The 12,048-nt window shown below is 51.0% G+C and overlaps 1 protein-coding gene across 1 annotated transcript in view; it reads left to right on the forward strand.

The window, feature by feature from the left end:
• Positions 1 to 12,048, forward strand: part of FRMD4A (FERM domain containing 4A) — a 234,881-nt gene that overhangs the window by 193,957 nt on the left and 28,876 nt on the right. The window contains exon 15 of the mRNA XM_075552351.1: positions 11,119 to 11,252. Within this exon, the coding sequence (XP_075408466.1) occupies positions 11,119 to 11,252 (134 nt within the window). The remainder of the gene's footprint in view (positions 1 to 11,118; positions 11,253 to 12,048) is intronic.

The following is a 12,048-nucleotide window of genomic DNA, read 5'->3' on the forward strand; positions in this document are numbered from 1 at the left end:
AAACCAGAAAACTGAACTGGCCTCAAATAGATTCCAGGATAGAACTGCCCCCTCTGGGTTTCCAAGGCTCTTAATTCTTTACAGGATTAGACGGCCTCATCTTTCTCCCTCAGATTGATGGTTGGGTTCAAACCACTGACCCTGAGCTTAGCAGTTCAGTGCATAGCCCATGGTACTACCAGGGTGCCTCCCTCTAGGGTTTCGGAGGCTGTACATCAGTCTGAGAGCATAGGGGCTCACTGAAATGTTAGAAGCCTCTCTGTGTTGCTTTTGGAGTTCTGGGTAGTTCCAACAATGAGTGTAGCCATCGCTGACTGAAAGCTTGGCAGGCTTGTCCACCAACAGGCCCCTGTGAAGGAAGTCCTGGTGATCTCCTCTCCCCAGTTCCACCGTAAGAAGGTCATCCTAGAGTATCTTTCCAGCACGCCTGGGGTCTCCTTAAGTGGAACTTCACTCAGTGGCAACTGGCTTTGCATAACAAGGGGGCTTCAGAAAGTTCATAGAAAATATGGAATTGAAAGACGATGGAAATTTTCCACAACTTTGGTGAAGCCCCTGTATAGTACTTTTGCTTCTGGTTTGAATAAATAAATAAATAAATAAATAAATACATACATACATACATACAAAACATCAGAGGTTCAGATAATGTTTGGGAGGACAACTGAATCCCAAAACCAATCTGGTTAAGATGTTTCCAGAATTTCAGAAACATCCAGAATCACTTTTGTAGGCACTTTGAAGGGCTTATCCCTCCCTCCCCTTCTCCCAAGACATAAAGCTCCAGAAAAGATCAGCAGGGAAGGACCAAATGGAATGACGAACAAAAGGTGTGCTCACCACTTTCTGCATTTGCCCTGGAAGTCAAGTACACGTTGGTCACTCGTGGGGCTGCAGGGAAGGGGATGATAGTGTGGGATCCGTTGTCTGTGTTCAGGGCTTTGCCGCAGCAGGACAGTTCTGATGTCCGTGGGAGTGCAGGGGCCAAGGGAAGCGAAGTGGGTTTTTATTTTGTTTGGTTTTTTTTTTCCCCAATTATTAAAAGAAAATGGCCCGGGCCTGCTTAGGAATTCCCAGTGTTCAGCAGGACGGTGGGACTCACATTTCCACAAACAAATCGGGCTGCCCATCCTTTTGTAAAGAAATGGAATAATGAGGCTGATGTTGGCTTCTTGGATGGAAAGGCAGGGACGCAAGCCACCATGTTCTCCAAAATAAATGGCATGCTTGTGTTGATAAATGGGACTCGACTGTGTGGTTGATGAGGTGGCGCGGGATTGTGAATATGGTGATGGATTCTTGGGGTTTTTTTTAACACACACACACACAATGCCACCTGCTATTGTATCGCAGCTCTGAGGCTTTCCGTTCTGGGGAAAACATGTTGTGCTCAGCACAAACCCGAGCTGTGCCTGGGGTCAACCCATATTCATGGCCCAACTATGCACACATTCTCATTCTCTGAATGCTCGCACTTCCTCCCATTGTTGGAAGGTTTATTAATAACGAATGCAACAATGAGGATGCCAGTTACTTGACTTCTCTCCAGACCAAGGAGTGATCGGATTGGTGGCCACCAGCTTGAGGGCATCATAATATTCAGCTCAAAACCCACTGCCAGATGCGAGCCCGGGATACGGGGTTAACGCACCCAGGTGCTAACTGAAAAGTTGGCGGTTCACATCCATCTAGAGGCAAGGGCCTGGTGAACGGCTTCTGAAAAGCTCAGCCATGAAGCACCCTATAGAGCCCCCTTCTTCTCTGCCATTCATGGGGTCACCGTGAGTTACCTGGTTGGCTTGGGTTTATGTTGGTATAAACCCCACTGCTTGTTTTCGCCTTCATCCTTTCTTTCCTGCGTGTACTCTGTCTCCTTCCTGTATCTGTCTCCAGCCTCATACGGTTCTCCATTACCAGCTGCCGGTCCAACTCTCCTTGTAGACAGAAGGATGAGCAGGCTTCCAGGGCTTGGGAGTACTCCAGATGGGCACAGGCCAGCAGGCCAGCGTGCTTGCATGCTGGTCTGTGCACCCAGGGAGGACCGGGAGGCAGCCTTCTGTGGAACAGATGTTCCTGGGCTTGTTTGGCCTGAACCAAAATTAAGACGATGCCAGAGGGGCTGTCCTTGCTGTGCACGCATGTTGGAGGACAACACTAAGTGGGGCTCTTTGTGCTGCTGCGTGATGCGCCCCGGGTCCTGCCGTTGTCGTGAGGTGCTGTGGAGTCCGTTCCGACTTGTTTTCTGGGTGTAACTTTTGTGGAAGCACATCACCAGGTCTGTTCCCTCTGCAAAACTCAGCCGGGTGAGCCCCTGAGTGGGTGTGAATGGCCAGCCTTCCACTTGTCCAGCCCAGCACAAAGAGTGACTCTCTCTGGGCGACCTGTCCAGAACTATCGGCTCTCTGCCCAGAGACCAGGATAGGATGGCCATGGCTTCAGAATGATGGAATTGTAAACACCAAAGAAGTTTCACTGTCACCTCTCTTAGCCCCCCTGTTCCCAACAAGGCTCTGTTTGAGCTCAGAGCAAGGGTAATTGAAGTTCACAGTGAATCTCCAAGCCTCTTTTGCACTAGAACTTCAGGCTCCCAGAGCCTGAAAGAGCAGCCCCTGGTCCCCTCATCTCACAGTATAAGCAATGGCAACTTTATGAGCTTCTCAAACACAACCACTTCAACTAGGCATTTTACCAAATGCTGCTAATTTTTTAAGTGACTCCTGAATTTTTTTAATGGCTCTGTTGTTGTCACCTTTAGGTGGCAGGTACCTCTGGATTGTGACACCTAGCCAGGAGGTATCGCCAGTCAAGAGACTCCCAGCAAGGCTTTCCAAAGAGCTTCAACTTCAATACACGTTTAAGTGAACTGTTTTATTTTCAAACATGCTAAGCCTTGAAGGATGCATATGTATGCTTTTAAAAAAATCACTTTCAGTTCTCCTGAGTGTCTCCAGAGACAGCACGCTTATCCTGAAGCCTGCAATGTGTCAGTAAATCATGTGATCTCTTGGAGTCTCTTATACGTAAGGAACTCACCATAAGACGATTTGGAAGGAAAACATTTATTATTTTATCATCTATTTTAAAAATAAATAAGAGTTCACATCTTGCTTCAGAGTTACCCGTGGGGTGGCTGCCAAAACCTTTCACGTGTCCTAGAGCTCTTCTGGGAAGGGCCTCCTAGTCTTCGTGACTTTCCCTGTGGGTCTCTAAACAAACAGATGGTCATTTCCTTCCCTGACAGTCGGGGCAGTGGGATTCCTTTCTTCGGAGGAGGACCATTTGTTTCCGGTTTCCCCGCCTTCCAGGGAAGGAATGCACCCTTCTGCCTTCTGGACTCAGCCTCACATCTGGGTAGAAGCAGATGTGCCACAATCCCTGACAATACGTCCCAGCAGGATGTGCACTCATTTCCGCCAGGGAGTCTCCCCGGGTTGGGTGGAAGATGGGCGCCGGCCCCACCCCCGCCCAATGAGGACATCCTTCCGTGTGTGTGTGTGTGTGTGTGTGTGTGTGTACACATGTGCGCGCGCATGCACCCCGAGAGTTGCAGTTTGTGCCTGGTGTCCCCTTCACTCCCGGCCCTGGGGAGCCTGGCTACCCAGGGGGGCGAAAGGCTGGAGTTCCCCCACTGCAAGGTTAGAGTCTGCCTGGCTCGAGGGGCCCGTGGTGCAGGATCATTCTTTCAAAATGTTGCGTCTTGAGCAGACCATTCAGCCTCTGGCTGCATTGGAGTGGGTGTTGGGATCTTCTGGCTCAGATCTTTTTCTCCTCCCTTCCTGCCGGATTATCAGGGCTCCTTGAGCCCTGGTGGCCCAGTGGTTAAGAGCCTGGCTGTGAACTGAACCGTCTCTGTGGTTCAAGCCTCCAGCCACTCCACGGAGCAGATGTGGCAGTTTGCTGACATGAACCCCTGGGGACCATTCTGCTCTGCCCTGTAGGGCCACTATGAGTTGGAATTGACTTGGTGGGAAGGGGGTGGAGGTTTCTGTTTGGTGAGGGCTGTAAATGAGACTCCAGATGGTGTGAGCGGTTAATGACTCTGCTGCAAACCAGAAGGTTGGCGATTCGAGTCCATGCAGAGATGCCTTGGAAGGAAGGTGGTGATTGACTGTAGAAAAGTCTGCCATTCCAAACCTTTTGAAGCATGTGGTTCTTCTGCTCTGACCCCTCGGGCCGCCAGGAAAGGAAGTCCACCCAAGGCAACTGGGGGTTTATGTTTCGTGTGATTCTATGAAAATCATTTATTCCAATGAGTGTTTGAAACATAATAAGATAGATTACACCCTCCCCCCCCCCACACACACACAAAGAGAGAGGTGATACTTGTGTTTTCTATTTGGGTTCATCCAGATATTTACCAAGCCAGGTCTACTAGAGAATAAATATGATTATTTTCTGTGTCCTTGGCAGCAAAGCATGGGAACCCCATAAGCTCCTCAGAGAGAGAGAGAGAGAGCAATGAAAAGTGCACCTGGTGTGCGCACCAGCCCCCTGCTGGGCTCTCAGTGTGTAGGTTCGCTCCCCATGTCAGTTACGGCCCCACAGATTTGAATGCCCTCTTGTACATTCTGCCACCTGCTGCAGGCATCTTTTCACAGCCCGGACCCCAGGGCACTGGGGTGCTGTCAGCTGGGTCCCTGTCTCCCCATCTGGAACCACGGGCAGTGTCTTGAAGGCTTGTGCCTCCCTGGCAAAGCCGAAGAGCCCCACGGCTCTTTCTCCTCCCTCCTCCTGCCCTCATTTTGCTGCATGGCAGACCGGGGAAAGGGCCCAGGTGGGAAAGGCACAAAGACTCTCTACTGTGTTTTCCCGATGGCAACCTCAGGCAGGAAGTGCCTACCGCATGGAGTTTCCATTCCAGGCCGGAAAGGCAGACAGGACCTGGAATCCCAGCATGGCTTCCCCGGGCCCTGTGACCTCTTCTAGGAAAGCGAGGGTGTGGTTCTTGTGATGATTCAAGGGCACCACACACGAGGGACGCTCCTGAGGAGTTCTGTATAGACCTGCTTCCGTTCCCTCCTCTGCCACAGTGCCCTGGACTTTAGGAGGATTCAGTACTAGTTCTGCCAGCCTACCAGCCTTCCTCGGTATCCGTTAGCCACTCGCTAGTCTTCCTCGTTGCTGTTCTGCTGCTTTCTAGAATCGGGGTACCAGCTCTTATTTACGATTTGATCCAGGCTGGGGTCCCTTTGAATAAACAACCAGTAGTAGGAGCTCTGTTCTACAATGTTCTTCCAGCATCACCTCGCTTCATGTTCCCCATTTTTTAAGTCGGCCTCTTTTCCTTTCCATTTTGTGAAGGAGAAAGCCGAGACATGGAGGGGTTTTGCCTTGTCCCCCAAGGCCTCAGGCCTCTCACCTCTGAACCACCAGACTGTAGACTATTACAGGGACAGGGCACGGGAGCACTAGTGAGCACTAGGCTGTGTTTGCCTGCGAATATTCCTATCAGCCGTCCCTAGGCCCGAGAATGATAACACTGGGCCGTGTTATCAGGAGGGAACAGGTCCTGGAGAAGGACTTGGTAGCGAGTCGCTGAAAAAGAGGAAGACTCTCAACATCAACAAGACGGCTGACACAGGCCTCACACCTAGCAAGGCCCGTCAGGCTGGAGCAGGCCAGGCAGTGTCTTGGTCTATTGTACGGAGGGCGACTGGGGGTCGGATCCAACCTGGTGGCCCCCACCAACAGCAGCGCTTTAAAAATGTCCCCGCGCATCCCTTACGCCAGGGGTCCTCAAACATTTAAACAGGGGACCAGTTCACTGTCACTCAGACCCGTTGGAGGGCCGGACTAAAGTTAAAAAAAACCAAAACAACCATGAACAAATTCCTATGCACACTGCGCATATCTTATTTTGAAGTAAAAAACAAAACGGGGCAAAAACACCTGGCGGGCTGGATAAATGTCCTCGGTGGGCCGCATGTGGCCCGCGGGCCAGTTGAGGATGCCTGCCTTACACCCTTCAAAAAGGACTCAGATCAGCTCTTGAGTTTCCCTTTGACTCTGGCACTAAGTCATTATCCACAGAGAACCTCCGCTGGAAACTAAATGGTCTCTAGAAGATTTACAGCCCTACTCTTCTAGGTGAAGGTTCCGTCGGTCCTCTCACATCACCGATCCTCCAGACAGACAGCTCAGAGGCAACTTCATGTGGCATTCAGGTACTAGTTTGGCAGTGGTGATAAAGTGAAGAGAAATCCTTCAGCATTGTTTGCTCATTAGACATCCCCTTCCAGTCCAAGGTAAACGCGAGCAGTAAGTGAGCTACGGGCCAGAGGAAGCAGAATGCCGGCCTGGCTAGAAGTGGTGGTGGCAGAGAAAATTAGGAGAGAAGATGGCACCATGAGGAAGGTTCCTTTGGTCAAAGTTGGAAAAGTGACTGCTAGAGGCGGAGGGACCTGGGAGAGGCCAAAGTCCATTGTTTATAAGTAACAGACTCTTCAAGTTTAGAGGAAGCTTGGACATTGATCAACCGGCCATTGTGTACATGAGGGACTCATGGCTCTGAGAGGTTAGTAACCTGAGGTTTTATGTCAGCCCATGCAGCTGTGTGATGAAAATACAGGTTTCTTTCCTGGCAGCCACTGCCCCTCTCAGAGAGAGTCTCACTCAATAATAATAATAATAATAATAATAATATAAACAAAAAGCACTGCTGGAGAGTCAGTGTCTACTCCTAGCGACCCTATAGGACAGGGTCGAGCTGGCTGCCTCGGGGGCTTTCTGAGACTGGAACTCTTTACGGAAGTAGAAAGCCCATCCTTCTCCCTCTCAAAGATGGTGGAGTGACGTGATCGATCTTATTTCTCGAGGTTTAGACTCATAACCTTGGCACTTTGGGGGAAAGGCATGCATGTATTCAGTTAACTGGAAAACGATGAATTGTAGTGATGGAGAATCTCTCATACCATCCCCCAAGTCTAGCCACTAATTTGAGATGATTTAGGCGTCTCTCGTCATGTTTAAGGAGAGAAAGAGGAGGTTTTCTACTCCCATAAAGAGTTACTACAGTCTCAGAAACCCACAGGGACAGTTCTTCTCAGTCCTACAAGAGTCAGGAACAACGTAATGGCTTGAGTTTGGTTCGCACATGATTTTTATCATGACCATGAACCTTGACTTGGTCAGACACCTGTCACCCTGAACATCTGAGGCTGGCCAGTAGCTTCCCCCTAATTCAGTACTTTCTCGAAACCCTTCTGGGACTTGAGGGCCTTCAGGACCCAGCCAAGGAGCCCTAGTGATGTAGTTGTTACGAGTCGGGCTGCGAACCACAGGTCAGCAGTTCAAAACCAGCAGCCACTCTGTGGGAGAAAGATGAGATTTTCTGCTTGCATAAAGAGCTACATTCTCGGGAAAGGACAGGGCAAGGACCTCCTGAGTTCTGCCATCTCGTTGGCTTCTTTCCATCCTCCCTTTTAGAGGTCAACTCTCGCATTCAGGGCATTTGTGGGGGGAGTGGGAAGCTTCAGCAGCAGGCCGGAACTTCTCTTGAAGTCCTTGGGAGCTTCTTTCTACGGGATCCTCACCGGGCTGCTCTTGTCAGGCTCACTCAGCCCCTTCTCCTCCTCCAGGTGGGCGTGTCTGCCTGGTAGCACTAAACATCCCTGCCCCACAGGCAAGATCACACTGCAAGCTCAGAAATAAAGCAGTGTTTTTGTACCGTAAAGGTGGATTTTCTTTAAGGAAATCTAGGCAGTGGGAAGCTCATTTCAAATGCAATATTGACAAGAACCCAAATACATAAACCAGCTTACCGTGGAGCCGCTCAACACTTGAAGGGGACACAGCAGAGGGTCCTGGAGCCCACACGCTCTCCTGATCTCCCTCCCACCCCCATCCACAGCAACCCCACAGGCATCTCTGCGAATTAGGGCTCATGAGGCACGGGTCAAAAGTGCAGCCTGCATAATACTACCACCGATTTACACTCAGCTGTTTCCCCAAACCCCCGCTGTCGAGTCCCCCCCGACTCACAGCAACCTTATAGAGGATTTCCAAGACTGCAAATCTCTACAAGAGTAGACCGCCTCCTCTGTCTCCAAAGGAGCGACTGGTAGACTCGAACCACCGACCTTGCAGTCCGGTGCCTAACATTTGGGCTCACTAAATTATACAACCTTGACCAACCAACAGCGTGGTGGTAAGGGAAGTAAAGTTTCAAGGACCTTTCTCTTCCTGATTTTGTTAGGGGGGGTGGGTGGGTGTGTGGCTGCACGTGTGTTAGATCCAGTCCAGATGGAAGGTTTAACTCCTCCAGGCACGGTGCTGTAAGCTTTACAGGCACTATCTCTTTCAGGCCCCACAACAAATAGGAGAGAGCCATAACACACCCCGGCCGTGGTTTAGACTTCATCACACCCAGATCTGGCTTGGCCTCTACTCAGCGGTCCAGTTACCATGAAAATGGAAATCTGCAGGTCGGGGGCAAGCTGACTCAGTTCCTTGACAAAGACTAGACTTTGTGCCCAGGCACCGCGTTCCTCGAGAAGCAGTTTCCAGTATAAAAAGGCATGTGCAGCACAGCCAGGAAGCATTCACGATGCAGAAATCGAGGTTCTCTCAAGCCATTCAGCCTGCCCAGACTCTCCTACCCATCTTTTGTGGGTTTGGTATTCTGGCTAATTATTGTAAATAAGAGCCGTTTGGAATGCACTCGTGAACCCGGTAACTCATGACCACCTCTTAACGAGCTCCTAGAAGTGAAGGCCAGGCCAGCTCAGCCCAAAGCGATGCACTTGACCTCCCAGAGATGGCTGCTGTGGTGAATTTTGCCATTTTTGAAACATAGCTAAGTCTTCAGATTAGGCTTCATTTCCTATTGAGAGGTTAGGCAGAGGTGAAAGGGAAAACAATGAATTTCTCTCTCGAGCTAGAAATCCTTTAATCTCCTTGGACCCTGATTTCCCCAGGCCTGCTTTTTAAGTCTAAAACCTGACTTCCTTCCACATTATTTGATGTTCTTACTCATTCTCTAGAACAATGGTTCTCAACCGTCCTCATGACTCTTTAATACAGTTCCTTATGTTGTGGTCACCCCCCCCAACCATAAAATTATTTTGTTGCTACTTCATAATGTAATTTTGCTACTGTTATGAATCAGGCGATCCCTGTGAAAAGGTCGTTGGACCCACAAAGGGGTCTCGACCCACAGATTGAGAACCGCTGCTCTAAAAGGCGGTACAGCAAGCCCCAAGCAGGATTGGTGAGAGCCAGGGAGCACACCAGGTGCTGACGCAGACTGACTTAGCGGGGTTACACTCAATGGGGGTGCATCGGAGGGAGGGCGGGATCAGTGATAATAAGTACAGGGTGACGGACGGAGAGACAGAACCCTGACCCTGTCCACTGAGGGCTGCACAGTGCTCTGTGAGCGTGACACCCTGTGGTTTAGTGCGTGAAAGCCATGAGGTCAGGCGTCCATTGGCGTTTGCTCTTGAATTCGGAAACCTGCGACTGAAGCATGAGCGGACCCAGGAAGGAAGGAGCTGCTGAAAGGGAGTCAAAGGGTGGGGGGGGTAGGTCTCACCCCCCCACCCCCCCCCCACCCCCCATCCCCACCCCCCCCACCCCCCCCCCACCCCCCCACCCCCACCCCCCATCCCCACCCCCCCACCCCCCACCCCCCCCCCCCCCCCCCCCCCCCGTGAAGAAAAGGCTTCCAGGTGCTAGGCGAGTTTATCAAGTTGAGATACAATTTAATTACAACATCCAAGTGTATAACTCTTTATCAGTGACTAGGAACTTAAAGAATCCGTGCAATGACAGGTATTCTGGGACTGGGGGAGGGGAGGAAACACTTGGAGTCACAGCGACTTGGGTGAGTGAGTGAGTGAGTGAGTGAGTGAGTGAGTGAGTGAGTGAGTGAGTGAGTGAGTAAGTGAGCGAATATTTCAGTCCTGGTGGTGTCCTTGGGCTGTTGACCACAAAGTCGGCAGTTCAAAACCACTCTTCGGGAGAAAGACAAGGCTTTCTGCTCCCACAGAGTTGTCCAGTCTCAGAGTCCCCAGGGGCCGTTACATCAAGTCCTGTTAGGTCACTAGGAGCCAGCACTGACTGGATGCAGTCTACGCCCGTGGCACATCTCTTTAATTATTTAGGCGTGGGGTTGGGATTTTTTCTTCGCCGTGCATTTTTGTTTCCTCTGTACTGTCACGCCGTTCAGTATGCTCTCTCCTGTGTCTGTGCCTGGCTCCGGCGGTGCTCTCACACGTGGCCCACCGTGGGCACCAGAAGGACGGTCATAATCAGCTGTCCCTCTCTGGGGCGTCTGCACTGTCCTAGCGCATCCAGGGAGGGAAGGTGCACCAGCTCACGGCAGCAGAGATTCAAGGGCAGGAGGCAAACACTAGCCCAGAGAGCACTCGAAGCTACGTTTTTCCCTTTGGTATTTTAGGTCATTTTTCTTTTTGGCTTTTTCCTCCTACAAAACTTTTGGACCAAGCTGGTTTTTAAAAAATTTTAATTGTATCTCCTCTTTTAATGTTGAGTCAACATGTATATAGCTCTATCTGGGAGAACATGTGAAAATGTGTATGAAAGTTTCATCTGCTCAGGATACAGTATTAAAAGATACAATACACCCCAACGTTTAAAAAAATATATGTCCTTAGAAAAAAGGTCCAGAGAAAACAGAAAACACCTGCAAGCCTCCGTGGGGGGTACTGCCGGATGACTGGGCGGTGGGCGGTTTTTATACTTGCCGACATCCTCAAATCCCTGTGATACACAGGTATGGCACGCAGGAAAATGCTGCGCTTTCAACCGGGAGGTGACACACTGACCGTGCAGGTCCAGATGGCTAGCTCACAGTTGCATGCTCCCCTTCATTGTGTAAGGTCAGATGTGCTGGTGAAACCTACAGATCATCAAGAGAGATAGCGTCCTCTTTCAGGAAGCACTGTTCCGCCAGCTCTCGGGGCCTGGCTATGGATTCTGTTAAGTGCTGCACACCCCCCTCTACCCCTGCAGGCGCCGCACCTGTTTTATTTCACGCTCCCTTGCTCCCCCGGGTAAACCCCAGAGGCACAGTGCGGGGCTCCAGTGAAAGCCATTAGCGGTCCAGATGTGTATGTCCCTGCCGGCTGACCCAGTCACCCCACTGTTTATTGACAGGCTCTCAAGAATCCGATAGCTCTCAGTCGGCCAAGAAGGACATGCTGGCTGCCTTGAAGTCCCGGCAGGAAGCTCTGGAGGAAACGCTGCGCCAGCGGCTGGAGGAGCTGAAGAAACTCTGTCTGCGCGAAGCTGTAAGCAGTTCATGTTCCGTCATGTGGGAACCTGGGCTGTGTGTGACATCCCCTGTGTGGGCATCCTGGTGAAAGTCAAAGGTCGGGGCGGGGGAGGCGTCAGGAGAGCACACTAGTGGCGGAGGCCTCTCTTGGAACACAAATGTTTCCCAGCACCCGGCCCTCTCCTGCGCCTCTTGGCAACACCAAGCCTGAGGACATTCATGAAAGACACCAGTCCCTAGAGTCTGAATCCGTGGTAGGAGCCCTCTAGAGACCACAGGAAGAGTAGCAGTGACAGGTCCATAGGATGCATGGACCCCTGGGTGGTGCAAATGGCCAGGACACTCAGCTGCTAGCCCCAAGATAGGAGGTTCAAGGCTCACTGTTACTCAAAACAGAACAAAGCATTACAAAGTACTAAAGAAAGATGCGAGAACCTCGGAAGAAAGGCCTGGCCGCGGTCTAGGAAAAGCAGCCAGTGAGCTGCCTCTGAAGCACATAGTTCTCTCTGACACCCCCGGGGGTCCAGATGAGTCGAAATGGGCTCCCAGCAGCAGGGGCGAATGCCTGGTGCCGCACAGTAGTTAAAGCAGCTCCTTGTATCGTTACGAGGATTTGGTAGCGTAGCTGATAAAGGTTGGGCTGCTAACCTCAAGGTTAGCAGTTTGAAACAACTTCACAGAGGAAAGACGAGCCTTTCCACTCCTGTAAGGGGTTATAGCCCCAGAGCCCACAGGGCAGCCATACCCTGCCTATAGGGCCTCTATGTGTCAGAGTCAAGTGGGTGGCAGTGAGCTTAGCTTGTCTTACTGCA

Source organism: Tenrec ecaudatus, chromosome 6 (assembly GCF_050624435.1).
Source record: "Tenrec ecaudatus isolate mTenEca1 chromosome 6, mTenEca1.hap1, whole genome shotgun sequence".
In the NCBI taxonomy this organism is placed as follows: Eukaryota; Metazoa; Chordata; class Mammalia; order Afrosoricida; family Tenrecidae; genus Tenrec; species Tenrec ecaudatus.